The sequence below is a fragment of the Lytechinus pictus genome, chromosome 15 (assembly GCF_037042905.1).
Source record: "Lytechinus pictus isolate F3 Inbred chromosome 15, Lp3.0, whole genome shotgun sequence".
Lineage (NCBI taxonomy): Eukaryota > Metazoa > Echinodermata > Echinoidea > Temnopleuroida > Toxopneustidae > Lytechinus > Lytechinus pictus.
The window spans coordinates 24,224,954-24,245,749 of record NC_087259.1 but is presented as its reverse complement, the minus strand read 5'-3'; the positions used below and the strand labels follow the sequence as shown (position 1 = coordinate 24,245,749).

Genomic DNA, 20,796 nt, shown 5'->3' with positions numbered 1-20,796 from the left:
CGATGGACATGAGCGAAACAATTTAATGTTTCCTGCTTTATAACTGTCTTTATGAAATATTTCGAAATTGCGTTTGAATTCTGACTCTTTCAATGAAATTATGTCACTCAGATTTTCTTCGTTTTTTCAAAGAAATTTTGTCGGAAATTGTCAAAATTTCTTTCATTTTATTTCTGAATCACAAAAATTGTTACTTACTCAGGTTTTAACTAAACATTTTACACTTTTCTTTCTCATCGCGTCTTACCCTTCCCTTAATTAGCGAATTTCCCTCTTTGTTCCTGTCATATATACTTCTATGATTGTGTCAAAAAAGTAATTATATAAAGATAAATTGCATAATGTATTTTTTTTCCTTGTCATCGTATTATATACCTACTTCATATTATCAATTCATGTTCATTGATCGAAATACAAAGAATAAATATGGATATCTTCAGCCCATAAAAGATTGAAAATTATCTCAATTGTTTTATCAATGATCCAAATTTTGTAAGAACAGACTCGCGATCAGTGGTCAGAACCCCGGTCATGGAAACAATGAATGTGTCGCGACCAAGCTAAAATGAACATGAATTACCCCCCCCCCAAAAAAAAAAAAAATTATAAATTCAATCTAGAAAAATGCTAACTATCATTCACCTGTATAGGATTTATTGTCATAATCGTAAAATAAATATATTTCATCAGCCTTGGAGGATGTGTCGATATACATGTACCTTTATCTATCAGTCAATTTCATATGAAAATTTAGAATGATATAGAAATAAATTACAGATATAATACAGACATAAGGTATAGTACGGAAAGAAATCGTTGCTCTCTTTTTTTTTATAGATTAGTATATAGGAAAATGGGAACATAAGGTATAATTCGCTATATAATTACTTTTCTATCATAATTTTTCAAATTAAAATCAAAATTGAAATTCCAATTATATATAATATTGATAATGATAATAATATTATTAATATTAGTAGTAGTATTATTGTTGTTATTATCATCATCATTATTATCATGGTTATACAATTTGAAGAATATTGCTCTTTACTCCCGAGCTATGCAGTGACAACTTGGCAGCGAGCGTGTGAGGGGGGGGGGGTGGTGAAGAAAATTTTGTTCACTTATAAGGTTACAAAATGATGATAATCCCATTAGACTGCACTTTCTCCCCCTATTCATTGCCCCCCTCCCCATCCCCTCAATCTGCAATCACAATTACTGTCTGATTCATCGAATGTTGTATAGTGTACTATTGTCTGCCGCTATACTGTGATGAGAGGGTAAATTGCCACTAATCCCGCTTGGCCTAATAGCATTTGGTCTAATGTTCATTTGGTCCAATATGATTCGTTAAGTTCGCGTGATAACCTATTAAGTGGTGTAGTTTCGTCTTTACCTTTTGGTCCTATGTCCCTATACCATTTGAGCTATGGAGACAGAATGATTTTCAAAAAGAGGAGGAAAAGGGAAGAAGAAGAAAAAAAAATACATAGGCCTACCAAGAATAGGATAAGGGCTCATTATTATTATGTTTCTTATACTAGTATGTCGTTTTTAGATTTGAATTATCGCTTTCACTCGTCACCTATAGATCGTGTACTAAAGTATACAAAAGCTTGGGTGTTAACACTGACAGAAGTTGGTGTCTCTTGAGGGCCACATACTAAGGTGTTAAAATTACACCCTAGAGATTGAACATCAAAAGTAACACCCGAAGGTGTTGTAATATTGCCCATATGTTTTGAACTATCAACACCGAACTAAAACGACTGGTGTGGTGTACACCAATCAACACCAAAGTCTTTGGTGAATTTTATACCTGATTACTGTGAACTAGATACAAGTGATTCATATCTTATGTCTTTCAGATGAATTATTGTAGGATGTGGTTAGTAAGATACATGTTATGATACATGTATCATAGAGGGCGTCGATATTTCTAATTTGATATGAATTGATACTAATCCAATATGTCCGTGTCACCAAATAGAGCATTGTGATGAACTAGTTTATGCTGACCCAAGAGTTCAAATTTTGCTTTTGGTAAAAACACGTTATCATTACATTGTATAGGCATCCCTGATATGATTAGCTTATAACAAAAGCCCGCCTTTTCATTTTGTATTATGAATATTTTTTAAACAAGTTTCCGTAATGTAAAATTATTTCACATATTCCATGAGACGAACCAATTATTTTTGACATTGTTGGCGTAGAAAATCTAATATTTGTAAATTAGTATGATATAATACAAACGAAGTTGTTCAAAAGGGGGCTTATTACATAATCACCGCATTCTCCTTGACTTACCCTTTTCTTTTAATGCTTTAACTGAGATTTTCATCCGATTTCGATACAATTTCTACATGTACTTTATTTGTCATGTTTGTTTATTTAATTATAATATTAATAATTATAATAATAAAATACAACATTTATAAAGCGCTTTATAAATGGGATCTTCTGCCTTCTTTCTAGGCGCTCGATTAGCATTTGGCGGAGGGTGATAATCATAACATAATTATGTTAATCAGGGCCTACTGGTAGAGCAGTTTACTAGCTGAAGTGGCTTCCTTGGGTAAATAAAACGTTATTATTATTGTTTTTGTTGTTATTATTATTATTACTATTATTATCATCATCATTATTTATTATTAGTAGTATTATTATTATTATCATTATTACTATTATTATTATTATCAACGGCATACGTAACTACAAAAATATTGATCGTGCCTAAATCTCTTTCAGGTTAGGTAATAGTTTCCCCCGAATAATTGCTGATGTTTTGTGCGCATCATAAACTTGATCAATTGAACATAATGAAGAGTTACTGATTTTGACTGGCCCCCCTTTAATTTACACTCTTCATTGCCCCCTCCCCCGCCGCTCTGCCTGCCAAAGCCATCATTCTCCGCTGCATTGTTACTGACCATGTAGACGTGTGTGACAACTCACATCACAGAAAGGCTTTTCGTTCGTTTGATGCAGCAATGTTAACGAGTATGGCATGCCTTATGTGTGGGGATGACCCATTCACACCAATGAGACCGACTCCAAACCGATTAATGGTCTGTAATTGGTCATAACGTAGTAGCCTCCGCCGGTCTTTGGTCGGCGATGCCGGTGTGACCGAGGCTTATGTGTTCGGCGAGGTCCGATAGATCAAAATAGGATAGGACAGGGAGTACAAAACAAAAATACCCTTTCGTGTTTTGCTTTTCAGGGACACCATTGACCTTTCGAGAATGGCCCTGCGGTTGACAATATCAAACATTGCGGCATTGACCTTGACAGAGTGGATCTTGTATGTAATTTCTTGAACTCCTTGCATCTCATAGTTGACTTTCCACTGACATTATGCTTTATGAAGCAACCCAACCCCCGTTATAACAAAATAAATAAACGTTTTTTTTTTGTTTTGTTTTTTATAAAGCCCCTTATCATGATTAAAGCAAACAAATACAAAACCATACGCTCGGACAGGGAAGAAGAAATAAAACAAACGCATTACAAAACAAAAGAAAACAAAACTCACAAACAACGTAATGATAGTAATGCTTGTAGCGTCAATTACTTAACTCAAATTGAATAATCTATCCAGAATTGATTTCTCAATGAAACAATATCACTCCATTCGATGTTATATTAGGCTAAGCATGTGAAAAAAAAAATTGTATTATAGTTATACTTCATAAAATTAATTATGATAGAAACGATTATGATAGAAACACATACTTAAAGCTTTATCAGGCTCAAACTTAGCCCCTTAATTCTAACATTTTTATTTTATTGGCCATGTGAATTCAATATTAATACCATTATTCAGAAAAGGCGATAAATTAAAATGTCGCTGAGTCTCTACAAGTCATAATTTTGCACTGGACACCGTGTAGATGCGTGCACAGGTCACATGCTTTAACTTTATGCACTCAGATTCCCGCTTGAATCTTATTCAGTCGTCTGATCATCAAAACGTAATACACGATGATAACTCACACACACGCGATATTAACCACAAATAAACAGAACTGAACATTAGCTGTTTGAATTATGTTGTTGAATCTTACCTTTTTGAGTTAACAATGTGACACATTAGGATGCACTGGTGTGCAGAAGGGGGAGGGGCTGGGGCCATGGGCCCCGCCCAAACAGTTTCACGACCAAGAACAATAGGAGAAAAGGAGAAGGAAAAGGAAAGGTAAAAGGGTAAAATATCTTATTTTTCTGGATATGATATGGCAAAATCTATCACACGATTAGATTTTCGTATTAAAAATGTGGAAAATTTTAGCTTTGGAGAAATTTTGCCTAATATGCCATGTCTGACCCCCCCAAAAAAAATTGTTGGCTCATTACGTTACTGTTAAGAGTTTCTCAAATGTCAAGAAGGAATCGTAAAGTCTCCAAATCGATCTTCACAGCGTTTTGTAGACATGGATTTTAAAGCATTGCTTTCTTTGGTTATTCTAAAGATGATTTAAAGCAAAGCAGAAATAAAATGTCGCGATAAAACGAAAGATTATATAAAACAAAGGTTGCGTATAAAGGATAATAATGTATAAATATTTCTCAAAATAAATGCAAACCCCTTCCGAATCTCTTTTAAACGTGTATCCCGATTTGAATTTTAAATGTAATTATAAACGCCTGATATAATTCAAAGGCCCGAATCGCCTTCGACAATAATTGTAATAATTAAGAAATCAGAACATAGAAAAAAAACACACTGAAAATGCAAGTAATTAACAAACATCAGCAACAACAAAAGCAATCCTTTGTCCAAAGTGTGAGCGCTCACTGCCCGAAAGTTCATAACGCGCACGTAGTAGATACCAGCTGTAGAAAAAATGGCGGGATAGAAAAAAAAAAAAATAGAAGATCGTTCCTCTTCGTGATAGACAAGGATGCATGAAAAGTAGGTTAATGAGATGGTGATGAAATGATGGAGTCACGTGACAAATCACATGACAAACAATGAGAACAATACGGCAGCGTTCTGCCTCCTGGCTTATTATTTTCAGGTCTAGTATGCCTATACATATACTATTATTTAATTTGGTTGAATTTGGCATAATCATATTCTACATAATAAAAATAAGAATGCAGTTATAATGTTATTTCCTTAGTATTTTATATGTTGAATAACTAACATGATTAATGTGATATGATTATGCATTTGTAAAAAATATATACTTCCTCGTTCTTTTTGCCCAAATTTGTTTTGGGGAAAATAGTTCTTTGTTTATTAGCATTTGAATAGATTATAATGGTATAGCTCAAAACGTAATTGAATTAGATTGTCTTTACTCTTATTATGTGTGTCTCATTTTATTTCCGGAATGTCTTGTGATTTTAAGGAACTTAATTATTTGCCTTAAATTTTTGGCTGTACATTTTTAATTTGTTGGTGTATGTATTCCCTAAACCCACTAGCGTACCTACGGGGAGGGGGGACAGTCTGCCCCCCTGACGAGCCACAACTCATGCAAAGGACGTATCACTGCCCCCCCTGACGAGCTTGAAATACCTTTTTTGCCCCCCCCCCCTGACGAGCTTGAAGACCTTTTGCCCCCCCCCCCGACGAGCTTGAATACCTTTTTTTTTTGCTTGTCAATTTTTTTTTCTGGTACAAAATCCTTTAGTTGTTTTTTTTTGCTTGTCAATTTTTTTTCTGTTAGAAAATCCTTTATTTGTGATTGAAGACCTTTTTTTTTTTTTTTTTTTTTTTTGCTTGTCAACTTTTTTGGCGGACGGTTTTGCCCCCCCCCCCCTGTGGAAAATCCTAGGTACGCCACTGCCTAAACCTGATTACATGCTCACAAATTTCGATTAGAAAAGAACTTTTTTTTGTCGCAATAAAATCAAATCAGCCAAGTTTAAGTATCATAACCTTGCACTGCAGCCCACTTCTCACAATGTCAACTATGTTTAGGACTTATTTAAAGAAAACACTGATTCTCTCCCTTTTGCCCCCCCCCCCCATGTTTCTTTGCCATCAATTTACTGTTTTGCATCATCTCATTTCTTTCTTTCTCCGATCCACTTTATTGAATTTCATTTCTTTCTCTCTCCAAATATTCCTTATGTTTACCACGTATCTTTAGATGAAAAGTCCGTTAATTCCTCTATCAATCTGATTTAAATACACTCATTAAAGTGAAAGAATATTATAGATTTGGTGAAAAATCTGTCAATTTTTTTGTGACATCACTTGCGAGCAGCGTTCTCGCATACGGGGTAATTGCCTTTCTTGCTTTTCATTTTCTCGGAAAGTTTAAAATAATTTTACGTACCTACAATATATCATCAGACACACTATTTTATTCACGCTTCTGTATAAAAAATAATAATAATAAAGAACATCACGAACCACTAAAAATGTGTAATTATTGAATTTATAATACTTGACGTAATGGTGTGTCATGACGTCACTCACTGAATTAAAAAAATCATGATGCTGTTAGTCATTTATGGATTGTTGCCAAAAGTTCAGTAATTATATTTCTAATAATTTCTGCTTTTTATCAAAATCAACTAGGAAGTAGAAATGTTTTCCCTTTAAAATGCGCGCAGTTGTGCAAGTGCTGGACATCGAAAGATGGTGTCTGTTGCCGAACCGACGGGCGGCTTCCCATTGCCATACGACCGTCTCGGCACACATTTTCTTCAGTCGTTGAAGGACAAAACTATATTTTATTCAAGTTAAACAGTTAAACAAACATCTTTAAAAATTCTACGACGGTCCCTTTGTTGTGATGTATGATGCGAATTATGTGAACCAACAAAATCAGTCTGCAGTAAACCTGCATGTAACACCGAAAGCATTCATATCCAAAATAGGGCCTATTATTTTTTATCACAAGATTCGAGTTAAATATATAGGACTGCATCCAAGACAATATCGTGTAATATAGCCAGTGTGTTATTTGCAGGGTATCTAGATAATAAAGAGTTTAAAAATTAATCGAATAAACCAAAGATCTAAGTGATGTAAATTAATTTTCTTTTTACATGATAACATGGACTGCTCTAATGGCGACAAGGGCGACCCCCATTATTTTTCATGAAGTGAAAAACATAGGACAAAAATAAGACAAAGAGTGAGAAATAAGTGTATAAAATGAAAGATGTGGGTCGTGTAACTCTGTATTACCCCTGTTATTCAAATTAGAGAAGAAAACAAATTGCCTTTAGGTATACTTGCCCCCTATATCAGAATACTATGGTGCCGTTTCTGCGTGTATTGTTTGATCTTTGACGAAACTTTTCCCCAAAAAATATATAGGTGGCGTTAGACAGAAATTATTATGAACCGTGGTTTCAGGTATATTATACCATCGAAGGTTTTTTCGGTGCAAGCAATTCCTTTTGTTTTAATGAGTCATTATACGAGTTTCAATAATTATCGCAGTAGTGACGGAGCACTGTCATTTTGATATGAAAGTCATTGGCATAGAATCACGGCCAAAGAACGTGTGTGGCACATTTTAATCCCGTTTCCGGTTTACGGGCGACAACTGTTGTCGTCTAGACGTTTGAAGCGATTAATAACCGATATCACTTTTGGCATTGAATCGCTCATCATTTAATGCAGTCATGTACCTGAGAATTATGACTGACATGATGTTACTCAGAAGAGGGCTTCAATTCACCTTGATTTAATTCCTTTCATTACACCACCCCTGACGGGAGGGGATTAAGGTTGTAGGTTTGAGAGAGAGTCGTCTGCTAAACGCGAACAAAAGTGCAGACTTTCGCGCCGAATATGCAATTACAGCGTCAACACAAATTCCTGTAAAAATAGATTTGGCTAATGTTCGCCTGCCATGTATATTGTGACGTTTACATTTAGTTATTATTTCCAACAGCAAAATACGTATCCACTATGTGCAAATTAATTTTGGCAATGTGCACTTTGGCGTGTGAAGTCGTGTTGATTTTGTTTGATTTTGATATAGCTTGGCGTACTTCACATGCAGTGACGCCGGGAGTGTTGGTCCGTTAAATCTCACTAATTATTCTTTTTGTTGACCAGCATGTCAAAACTATGCAGGTTTCTTATCAACGTGTTTTCAAAATGACATGATTGATGTGCATCCATTCACACTTTGATTTTCTCGTTTTGTTTCTATCGGTTAGAAGTTAATTATAGATGGTTTCTTATAGAGTGTATATACATGACTTTTTTTGTATTCAGATTTAACTCTGCAAAACGGGACTCTAATAAAAATAAATAGCGTTTGTTTAAATATAATATTTTTAGACTCCAAATACCAAACTTGGTATTTCTCTTATGACTATATATATATATATATTTTTTTTTTTTTTTGGGGGGGGGTTGCCTGTCTCAAATTTTTAGCTGTGGTGATATTTCCATCTTTGTTTTCAAAATCATGTGTGTATGTGAGTTCAGGGCAGTGAGGTTTTCGTGGTCACAACTTTCTTTGCAATATGCTACATGACTATTATGAGCTTTTTCGATATTGCCCAAAATTTGTAGTTGTTACGATTCCAGCGTCTTATTTTTAGATGCCAGTAATCGTGTAATCAACTTAGCAAGCTCAAAATGTTCCTAAATATGGATCCATTTGCTCGTCATACTCCCACATAATTTCCTTCATGTCTCTAATGTTCCCTAAGTATCGTACTGATTATAACGATTCGGTTATCCTGAATCAACGAGGGTTTAAAATATTTTCTTCGCTCGGCGATATGCTCCAAGGAATGCCACTTTCGGACGAATCTCGGCGTCCATGTCTTGTTTCGCAAGAAGCTAAATGAATCTTAATCCAGTGTACTTTTTTCGAAATGCCAAGAAAATTATCAATTCGGCTAATGAAAAATATAGACACCTGAACTTGTGGATGATTCTTGTTATTTATCTGCTTTCAGTTCGTTTTCTTTCTTTTCTATCTTGTTACACGTCTTGGCCGCGCCTTGTTGCAACTGGGCTGAAGCCTCGCAATGCCTGTTAACTAACTAATCTTGTTTGACATTTGAATAAATTGCACCGGAATCGCGCGTCGGCCCAATCGGGTTTCACAATCGAGAAAGTTTGTTGGGAATCGCCATCGAAGGAAGGCAGTAATGATGAAGACATCACAAGAAGATGATTCCAACCGATGGATGGAAAGTGACAAATGGAAGATACCCGATTCATTTTTTAGTTTGCCAGGCCAGGCCAGCGGGTGTCATCTTTGAAATACAGTCTTTTGATAATTATCCTCACATTACGACTTACGACATCCAGTTCAGACAGCACGTGTTCAAAAATTTATCCTCTTTCCGTTAGAGTAAATTGCCCGTAAAAGGAGTAAAGCCTTGACCCATTTACTTAAACTTCCTACTGGGACAAAAAGATAAAATCTTACACAAATCTATCAATTTTTAACTACCAGATATAAAATGTATTGTTGTTGTTTGGTTTTTACACTGTTCCATTTAAAAAATGTAGGCCAAGTAAAGGAGACAATACCCTAATCTGGACGGAAGAAAGACCACAAGCGCAGTCAAGTTTGGATTTATTCCAATTATACCAAATGTAAAAGATAACCCCTCACCAAATCTTGTCGGTTGCGAGTTGGTCCGACATGGCGCCAAATCCACAAAATCCATTTGTATGTAATTTCATGCTTCGTACTCCTTTTTCTTTCTACATGTCCTATATCAGATTTTAGACCCGTTTTCCTAATTTTTTCCCATCATAGGGGGCAGTGGTCCCCAGCAATAGAATCGTCCCCGGTTTGTAATTTACTATTTTTTATCAGATAATCCATGCTGCAAAGAGGACAGAGTGACACCAGTGTGTTCACAGTGTGGTGGTAGAACTGTGGACGATGTCAGGTTGTTATTCATGCTGCTGACATTTTACATATATAGTTAGTGTTCCACAATGTGAGCACGTCACAGTGAATTCCTTTCCCTGAGACAATCTCTGAAGATGAAAGGAAATTATCCGCGAGGTATAGCAAACAAGATTTAAGCAATGAATGCATGTATAGTCACTTGATTAAACTGTAACTTTCAAGCACAACGATTGCCGGCTAACAGTAAAAATTGATGATTTTTTTTTGGGCTAAAATCCTAAATATATTCCGATCGGGGTGATTCAGACATTACAGCCCAAGAAATATCAAAAGGTCAGGTGATCGTGAAGAGTGCAGATAGATATCTTTATTCAGCGATAGTCATAACAACGATACCGATCAAATCTATTACGTTATTACCAGTGACATACCATCGGTCGGTGTACCAGAGTCAGTGTCGTTGGTGTGTCTGTACAATCTCGTTTCTCTTTAGAAAGTTATATAAATCATTTTGTTAAAGTTAATTAATAATTTCCCTTGGAACGAGCAAGGCCGAATGTGCGACCATCGTTTCTGACCTTCAAGTGAGCACGATTTTAGAGAAATTACTGTCTCTTTGAAACCTGTTGTCTGTCGTATTAACACGTTTTATGACCTTATTATGCGTTCACACAATTTTTCACACACGATTTATTTTTCTCCTTTACTTTCATTTGTATTTCTTTGTCGCGAATCTTTTTTTTTTTTTTGGGGGGGGGGGGGTGATATAAAGAGAGGGGGCTTGGTGACAGGGCCCCAAGTCCATCCCAATCCTCTTTATGCCAGGGATGCCACACTGTAAAAAATGAAGTGCTAATTTAGCACTTACAGTGCTTGTATAGTGACTGCACTACGAGTGCTGATTTTCTATAGTTCAAATTTAGCACTTCATTTTTTACAGTGCAGTGACTACTTTTACCACACCACCTCAAATATCTATATTCCTGATTAAACTAACTCTTACTCCCTGATTAAACAAATATCCATCATCGGCACCACCAACATAATAATCTTAACATAAATGCGATAAAATGAATAATTATCTTCGTTTCATTAATTTTATTGCAGGGTTATTAGATGATGGTTCATGTGGCTCGTTGTCAGACAACGGAATCATCTCGGCCAAATCAAAACGACAGCGCCGCAATCGGACTACGTTTACCACCGCTCAGCTCGATGCGCTGGAGAAGGTATTTGAAAGGACACACTACCCTGATGCTTTCTTACGCGAGGAGCTTGCAAAGAAGGTCGATCTCACGGAAGCACGAGTCCAGGTGAGGGCGAGATGTGTTTTAATCATTGTTTGTAAATTGTTGTTGATTGGTTCGGTAAAATAAAGCGCCCCCCCCCCCGAAAAAAAAATAAACAAAATAAAATAAATATATAGATAAATAAAAAAAAATTAAAAAATATGCAAAAGAAATCATTCAATTTCACTCTCGATAAAAAAAAACTATGACAGCAATAAAAGTTGTTTTTTAATCATGTATTTTATAGCAACGTAAGAAGGTAGATGGAAATAAATTGCTTTATGGAAAAAGAGTTTTGCTGCTAGGCAAAATTAGAAAGAATGCTTTATCAGGTTTATTCATATGTTCGTAAAACGGTTTATCTTATATTAATCAAATGTGAAATACTGGCATAAATCCCTTTTGTAAAAAAAAAGGACAAAACTGTTAAACAGATATTCAACAGTTGTATCTTTCCCGCCCAAATGTAACCATATCAACTTGGCAAAATATTCATTACAATCATCTCATTTTGAAATTGGTTTTCATGACATTCAACGGCAAAAAATTCTCCTATTTGTCAGTTCCCGTCATTTGAGCATTTTCATCACAAAATTATTGCAAGCTCATGCAAATTCGGAAGGAATAACTAAATGCATGAAATGGCATAAAACTATGATTACTATGTTTTCCGGTATACCTCTGCCCCATGTCACGGGTCAAACTAACATTATTCAGTATGTTATTCTTAGAGGTCAAATGTTAAGTTGAAGTTCGCTACTTGATATGGAATTGACGTTGACAGGTATGTGACTGCCTAAAAGCGTAAATAGGAATGGCGTTCGGATTCGAATGTCTCCGAATTCGAATAATTCTTGCTCGTTTCTTTGAAATGTTAGATTGAAGGTAATCCCGTGTTGACTTTCAGCGAGTGTTTTTTTTTCTTTCATGTGTTTTTTTTTTCTGCAACTTAGGACAATACATGTAAGATTATACACAGTGCAGTAAAACTTGATTGCAGGTGTTCTTGAGACACTGCTATAAACTTTGGTTGTTTATGGATAAATTACAAATATCTAAAGTATATACTGAAGAGTATAAGATCTAATATCAATATCATACGAACTAAGATAAATCTACCATCTTATTTATATTTACAGTATTATATATGGGGACAAGAGTACGTTTTCCCATTATCAGTGGCATTCCTGTGACTTAAACCATGGGATCTTGGCAAAATATTGATCTGTTTAGCATCGAAACAAAAACAATGAATGCCCCAATCTCCCTCATGAGTGTAATTAAAGTGAAATAGAGTCGAGGTTTTTCCGACAGGCCACCCATTCCACCAAGGCTGGTGCTTCCGAAATACTAGTCAACAAGATCTGGTATTATCGCCGCCTTTCATCAAAATAAAATACGTCACGGTCAAAAGTATAGGAGACTTATTAGGGGAAACATCAACGAAAATGTAGGCATATACAGCGTTACTCTTATACACGAGCAAAATGATATATGTTATTTTGTATTTTAAGATAGTGACGTGGATTCGTGTTATTAATTATTTTGTCAATAGAACTATGCCTTATTACGAATCATTACTTAGAACGTGCATAATTACATGTACGTTAGCTGAAATAAAGGAGTGGTCACGTGATCGAATTCAACCAAAGACCTTTATTTTATAGTAAACGGTGAATTTTCATTATATAGGGTGTCATAGGCGCCATTCTCGGGGCGCAAAAAGCAAACAACAACAACAAAGAGTGCATATTATGATGAAAAAACCCGCCAAAAGTTGTGTACTGTCCCTAAGCGTCAACTTGGAAAGAAACACGATTTAAATGTTTGTTATTCTTTTAAAGAAATTAATATAATCCAAGTTATATGTCTCTTTCCTTTTACCATGTTTATTTATGTCATGTATGTAGGTATCTCTTTGTTGTATACGTTCATACTCCGATAAACTCATTGCTTTATTCTACAATTTAATATTGGTAAAACAGTAATGTTGAGTAAAGTAAATTTGAACCTATTCTTCTGGAACCAGCTGCGATGAACATGATGAGACAAAGAGACAGACAACACAACTAACTACATCAAATATTCTAAATATTAATGACAACATGATCTCTAACTGCACATGTTTAGTGTCAAAACTAGATCCCTGCGCCCGAGTCAGGAGCTAGTGAAAGATATACGTGCAGCCGGGTTACCCGCTCCGTGCCAGGATGGGCAATTAATACCGCCAAAGTGCACTTTAGGGATAAATTAAATCGGTTGAATCAAGCAATAATTCATGTTGAGTATCGATATTCTGAGGAAAGTGTGACAGTCCCCAGGTGTATGGTATTTGTGATGGAAAAGAGGGGCTTTATCACCTTTTTTTCGGGGTGTGAAGTCGGGAAGAGCTCCCCTCACGTAGGCCTTCATGGGAACAATCATATGACAAATGTGATTTGTTGGAATTGATAATCAAAGTCGTGTATAATAACATTTCATCACGATCAGAATGATGAGAGCGTGATGTCACCAAAATATAGGGCTACACAGTAAATATTTAGCAAAAAAATGTATCGATTTTATGCAACCTGATTAATTGTACTAAAGGTTTATCATTACAAATAGAGTTTTAAGCAAATTCATTATCAACATATCACAATGAACGTCATTGTCATTATCACTATAAATTGAATTTGTTATATGGCCATGGTCGTTGTCAACATACTCTACACCGGAATACAGAACAAAAGTCTACTACATCAACATCATTACCATATAACCCACCCATCGGCCCTACCACCAGGTGACCACCACCGTCGCTACCACTACCACCGCCACTACCACTACAACCACCACCACCACTACCATCATCACTATCATCAACTAAAATTGCATTAGGTCGGATAATTCCTTTACCACAACCTTCATCATGCGTAATCATTGCAAATTAATGGAAGACAATTCTTCATGTATTTCCATTTTACGCTTTCTCTCAAATTTTCCTGACTACTGTCTTAGCAATGTCACTTCTCTTAATAGAAAATAATTAATACGAATAACTTGAGAAAAGTTCATGATTTCACAATTCAACTCAATGCTTAGTTGGAGAGTTCGTGTTAAGTATAGTGTTAAGCCAGGTCCAGGTTTTTTTTCTGGCTTTGAGCTTGCTCCTCGTAATCACATTCGATGGGATCACTGTACCATTCATCTTTCACAGTAATTCTTTAAGGTACCCTTCATTCCGAAACTAAAATCTAAACCAATTAAATTTTATTTGGTTTTTATTTACGATGCGGGAGAACATCTTTGCCATGTTAAACATACAGACTCATTCCACTAGTTGCATGACTGTATTTAAACCATGCCACTCTCGAAACGTATGTGAACAAAATAACAACGTATATGAACAAAATATGAAGGGCTTATACGTCGGTGCATGATAAACTCCCCAAAATAGTAGGAGCCTCTGCCGCCAAACACTGGCCTTTCTGAGGGTCAGCGGAGGAGAAAAGTTCATAAACTTTTGCCAGAAATAATTGAAAAACACAACTTAAGAGTAAATTTACGATGCCCCGGTGTTGTTAAAGTGCGACCGCTGGAACAAGAGAGAGATAGAGAGAGAGATGGGGGGGGGAGGCATTGACCAGGGGGAGCATTTCACATGAAACAAATCGTCAGTAATTGTTTGAATGACTGTTATAAGCTACGGCAAATCCTTGCACCTGATTGGCTGAGAGCTGATAATAAGATCAAATGAATGGAAAGACTTCTCATGAAACGTCCTTCTGTTTTCATTTGTTCGGTGTTTCTTTTGAGAGGTTTGGCCGAAGTTGCGTATACAGCACCCTGTCTGCTGAAAGACGAAACGAGTGGTGCCTGGCCCCACGAAGTATTATATGGATACCATAAATTTGCACCCAGCAACGTCATCTTTCTCTTTTCATTCCCAAGGAATGGTCTCATATTTTGTTTTTGTTGTCCATGACCCACTTTCTTATCGATCATACTGAATATAATGGAGAGTGGAATCACTTGCATACAAGATGTGGGCGACTTGGGGGCAATTGATCCTCAAAATATTAATGACTAAGAAAAAGGGAGAAGGCAGAAAGAAAAGGAAAGGAAATGAGGTGAAATATGATATAATTTCTGAATATTATGTCAAAATCTTATCACAAAATTTGATTTTTCTATTAGAAAGGTCAACATTTTGATTTTTTTTAAATTTTGCGCCACAGCCGCATGTGCGCCCCAAACATTTGGGCTCATAACGCTACTGAGTGCATGGATAGGCAGAAGGTTAAAAGTTAAAGATGGAAACAAGATATACAGAGTGGAAAGCTGCGAAGAGGAAGTCAGTGATGATAGTGAAAGGAGGAGGAGGAGTAAGAAAAGAGTAAGGAGCAGGAGGAGGAAGAGGTTGTGTTTTTTATGAGGAGGGATGGTCCACCATAGAATATTTAACCCCCCAAAATTATACCGATTTAAAGGTTGTTAAAGATAATTTTTTTTAAATCGCAACAACTAAATCGATACACAATTCTTTCACGCTCTTACATCACGCCCATGACATTGTGCAATTGGGAGATCGGTAATTTCTTAACAAATATCGCCTTTTTTCAAACAAATTCGAGAAGGTTCCAGATTTCTGCTTGATTTGATGCCAGTTGATTTCCATTGGTAATTAAGTTAGGGTTTCCATAGAAAGGGAAGTGGTCTCAGCATTGCTTTCCAGCCTTGGCGTCAATTTGTAAATATTCTCAAGAATAATTTCCGTTTCTCTTCGTTCATTGAAGATTCGTAACCCCTTCTTACTTTGTTTCCTTCTTGTATTCTTTTGATGCTATAAAGGATCTTGTGTAAAAAGGGGTTTGGTTCAGCCACATTTCGTCGAAGGTTGATTACTAGTTCACTCTACTCTGATATATTGACGTCAATTTATAGTGAATCTAGAGTGGCCACACGAACATTATTTTCATACTAATTTCACTATAACATGGTGAAATTAACTCAATAACAAGTGAAAATCATTCTTAATCTATTGAATTGATACACATTTCCTCCAATGGGTGGATTATTCATTCGATTTGTTTAAATAGTAAATTACAGAGATTTAAGGCCTGGGAGCGTTTCATGAAAAGTTTGTAAGTGGTTTTCATCGACAGATGATAAAAGCTACTGTGAATCCTGGCATCTTATTAGATTAAAAATAAAAATAATGAACAAATAAAAATAAGAATAAGAAATAAAACTAGATTTTTGCTGACACGCATGTTTTCCTTATTCATGCATTAAAGTCTCATTATTCATTTTCAGTATGCTACTTTAAGTTCAACGTATCCAAAGTAGCCTTCTTGTTCATAGCAATATTAACAAAAGCGCCACTGTCACTTGAAAGTTTAGAAATGTGAATATATAGATGCAAACACAATAAAATCTGTACAAACTATACGAGTGAATGTCAACTGACTTTTCTTTCTTAAGTAGTAATATTAAACTCAGGAAACTCCGGCATGTTGATTATTGATATTTCCATGCAGTGATGCACAGCAAAAAAAAAATACTAGAACTTTCGGCTGGTCTTTGAGAGTTGAATAGAATTAAATTCTAACGAAAGCGTCAGAATTTAAACAACAATGTTGAATAATAAAGCAATAAATATACAAATTGAACATAGATGTTTCTTCCCCAATACCTAATAAGTTTATGAAGTAATTCAGGCAATGCATAATGCGTTTTTACTTTCCATCGTATAGTACTGTTTAGCAATGTAGGTTAAACACAGGTTTTTTCTACATGCATACTCTACCTCATGAACTTCTCATACCGATCGAATGACTCATCGTGAGGATATTAAGACATTATGAAATAATTTATTGATTTGTATATTTTAGTTTCGTTAGGTTTCTTCACGGTTATGATAACATACAGACAGAAGTGTTGTTTATTGTCGGTGAACCTGAGGGACTTAAGGATATACTATCTCACAGGGAGGACTGAGAAGTTCACCTCCATAAAATAAGGGATGTTTTACGACTTTCCAATATTTAGCGCAGAGAAATTGGATCAAAGGGCCTGAATGACGTTCCTCTCCCAAACGAAACGATAATGTTTTAATGAAATATATTGAAATCGAGATAAATAAATTAAAATTTATTAAACTTATTAAAAGACAGTAGCCGTGGAATGGGTGGGGGTGGGCTTCATTCCCCTTCAAAATAATGAACGTGTAAAAAAAACCTTATGAACATCTGATTTCACGTGTTCTTTTTCATGGCCACCCCCCCCCCCCCCTCCGTCTCAGCCCCCACTTTCAAAACTGTTCAGAAAAGGAGAAATAACTATCCAATAACAATAACATGAATAAGAAGGCAAATACTTATTTCAGAAAGCTGGGGAATGTTCGCTCTTATGCGGCAGAGTTTACTTTACGTCTTACTTATATCAATTTTTTTTTTCTTTCTGATATTTATAATATATTTCTTTAATCACTTTATTTATTTATTCCTGATATTTTTGTTATAATATTTATTCTATCACTTTTATATATCTTGTGTCATTGGTAAATCATTGATTGATAAATTTTGCCTATATGAAATTATCATTCTCGTAATTCATCAAAAGCTGCTCTGGGGCCCGTCTTACAAAGAGTTGCGGTTGATCCGATCAATCATTTTACCTGTGGAAAGCCAGCAAAGTCAACATATAAAATTGATGTTTGCTCCATTTCTTTTTCTAGATATGAATGTACATCCATAAATTCATTGATTTCTTGACAGTTCGGTGTGTTCTCCTTTGTTTAAAAAGGACATTTTGCACATTTCCTGTAAAAAATGACACTGATAGATTTCCATAGAGTTGCGATTGATTGGATCAATCGTAACTCTTTGTAAGTCGGGCCCTGTTTTGTATCATAGCAGTATCATGATATTCTCTTATGTATATGTTGACCTGCTCTTCTTTCATTGTTATATTACTTTTCTTCTTTTTCGTTTATATTTAGGTCTGGTTTCAGAACAGACGAGCTAAGTTTCGTCGTAACGAGAGAAGCCTCCAAGCCGCCAAGGTCGCCGCAGCCAGGAGAAGACCTTTTAACGGCGTCAATGTCGAACAACCAGTGGCGCCGCGTCCCTGCCCAACCAGCACAGAACTCGGCAGCACGTGGAACTCCGCCGCAGCCGCAGCGGCGTCCTACGGGAGACTAGCCGGTGTCATGTCGCAGGCAGCCGCTGGCCACATGTCAATGATGAACATGAATGCGTTGGAAAACGCCGGAGGACTAAGCTCAAGTTGGGCTAATTTGAGGTTAAAGGCGAGAGAATACAGCATGCAACAAATTCCACTTATCTAGGAGCGAGATTCGAGGCTTTCTATTATCTCACTTTCATGCGTCAGACGTGTTCATCTGTAAACTGACGGTTCTCACACAAAATAAAAAAAAATACGGACCAAGTTTGATTACGACTACAACGTCAGATAAATCTTCTAGCTTAGCTCCTACCAAGATGTATGACGTCACAAAACATCTTTCCTTCATCAATAAGGCATTGGGAAATTCCGTTTGCCAAAAAATATTTTTGGAGGACACAATTCGGTTTGATTGTGGATTAAACGACATTGGTCTTTTCGGAAGATTCGTCCACTTTTGTGACAAGTGATCATTGTTGTAATTTGTTGAAAGGATAGAGGAGTTAAAATGAACATCTTATACTTGGTTTTGTTTCGATTCTGTGAAGGAGCGGTATATCTAATTATGACTGGATGAAATAAAAATGTATATCTATTCAGTAATTGAAAAAGAAAACAAGGCTATTATATAATCTTGCAGTCTCTATAAATGAGCTAGAAGTAAGTACAGATGATCAGATGATTCAGTTTTTGTAAAAATCCTTTCAACATATTTTCAATGTGATTTTATCCCACAAAATATTTTTCTTACATCGAACCAGCTTTACAGAGACTTTCTAAAATTTTAATTTTTTTAAGCAGAAGTGGAATTATATTCCTCGTGTAATTACTTTTATTACAAAACTCCATCAACGAAACTTAAACACCGTTGAAACACCTAATGAACGTCATAAAAATAGTTTCGATCCAAAGGTGAAATTCTTCATACCTAAGATCAAAATTTCTTATCAGTGTTTACCTGTAACTGTATGATTTGTTTAAAGTATTAGACACAATATTCAATATAAGAACGAATTGATAAAAAAGAGAGAGTTGAGACTAGCATTTTGCTATTTTCATGAATCTTATTAAAACCCAACAAATCTCGTTATAAGTGGACTGTGATCTTGGGATGTGATTAGCGGGGCGGTGGGGGCCGGTGGAGGGTTTCACCTGAAATTTTGAATTTGTAAAGTAATAAATGAGAAAGGATCGTCCACGCTCCCAGACATGGCATTCCCACCTGTACCCCCCCTCCCGACAAAAAAATCCAGCCTGGCAAAATTATTTGCTTACGAAATAGAGTGGAATATTTTTTTTTTATTTGGGGTGAAAGGAGGGGTGCACACATACAGCAAGTATCATCCTGCTTCCATTGAAGTTTGAAACATTTGACAATAATGTCGATTACAACTCATTTTGTAAACACTCCTTTATTTCTCCGTGTTAAACGTTTTGGTTAGAACTCTTTGCTATATTCTAAGAATGAATAAAAGTCCTCATGCAAACTGATCCCAAATGACTCATTTGGAACGGTTTAAGAGGATCTTTCAAATGATTTGTCCTTTTTTAATTGAAATTTATTAGTTTGTTTCCCTTTTCATGGCAATGTTATTACTTTTCAGGCACTGAAATAATGATGTATACATGAAGTTAAAGAAAAGCAATATAAAAATGTTCACTAAAATGAAATTATAAATTACTTTTATTAATGAATCGATGTGGAATGTTGAAATGTACGATGAATGTATTTAAGGAATCGATCTCATGATTTGTGGAGTTGTTCAAGGAGTTGATGCAAATGTTGGTATTACGTGAAATGTTTCGCGAATTTGAAGATATTATTCCATGTAAAATAAAAACCGCCAGCGAAGCGCAGCGGTGCAGACTGACACCATGCAAATATTGATGATTTTAAATCGTGAATGTAACAATATTGATACAACTATAATTTTGTGTGTAGATAAGATACATTTTTAATTATGTAGATTTGACTTTTAAATTGTTGATATTAAACCATTTTCATTTCCTTATTGCGACATAACGAGCATGTGTAAATAAATTCGTAGTTCATAATCTATTGGAGAAATTCTTCCGAGTTTAATATTTTTGTAAAGATGAAATTTCGGTGGATAAAAGAGGACGAGGAAAATGAAATTATATTGTGACAGGAATGATGATGATGATGATAATGATGATGATGAGGCTGATGATGATGATGGTGGTGATAATGGTGATAATGATGATTATGATGATGACGACGAAGTTGATAGTGATGACGATGATGATGGAGATAATGACAATATTATTATGATGATGACGTTGATGAAGATAAATATGATGATTATGATGATGATAGTGATGATGATGATGTTGATATTGATGATGACGATGATGATGATAATGATTATGATGATGGCGTTGATGAAAATTACGACGACAATGAAGATGACGATTATATTGGTGATGGCAACGGTGGTGATGATGACTACGGGCCTAGATGATCACAAGGACATTGATTAAGACGATTGCAATGATGATAGGCT

General features: G+C 35.6%; 1 protein-coding gene across 1 annotated transcript in view; it reads left to right on the top strand.

The window, feature by feature from the left end:
• The window catches only part of LOC129277476 (paired mesoderm homeobox protein 1-like), a 28,974-nt gene extending 8,644 nt beyond the window's left edge, over nucleotides 1–20,330 (top strand). The window contains exons 2-3 of the mRNA XM_054913647.2: nucleotides 10,920–11,125; nucleotides 18,087–20,330. Coding sequence (XP_054769622.2) covers nucleotides 10,920–11,125; nucleotides 18,087–18,434 — 554 coding nt within the window. The 3' untranslated portion in view covers nucleotides 18,435–20,330. The remainder of the gene's footprint in view (nucleotides 1–10,919; nucleotides 11,126–18,086) is intronic.
• Nucleotides 20,331–20,796: the final 466 nt, after the last annotated feature.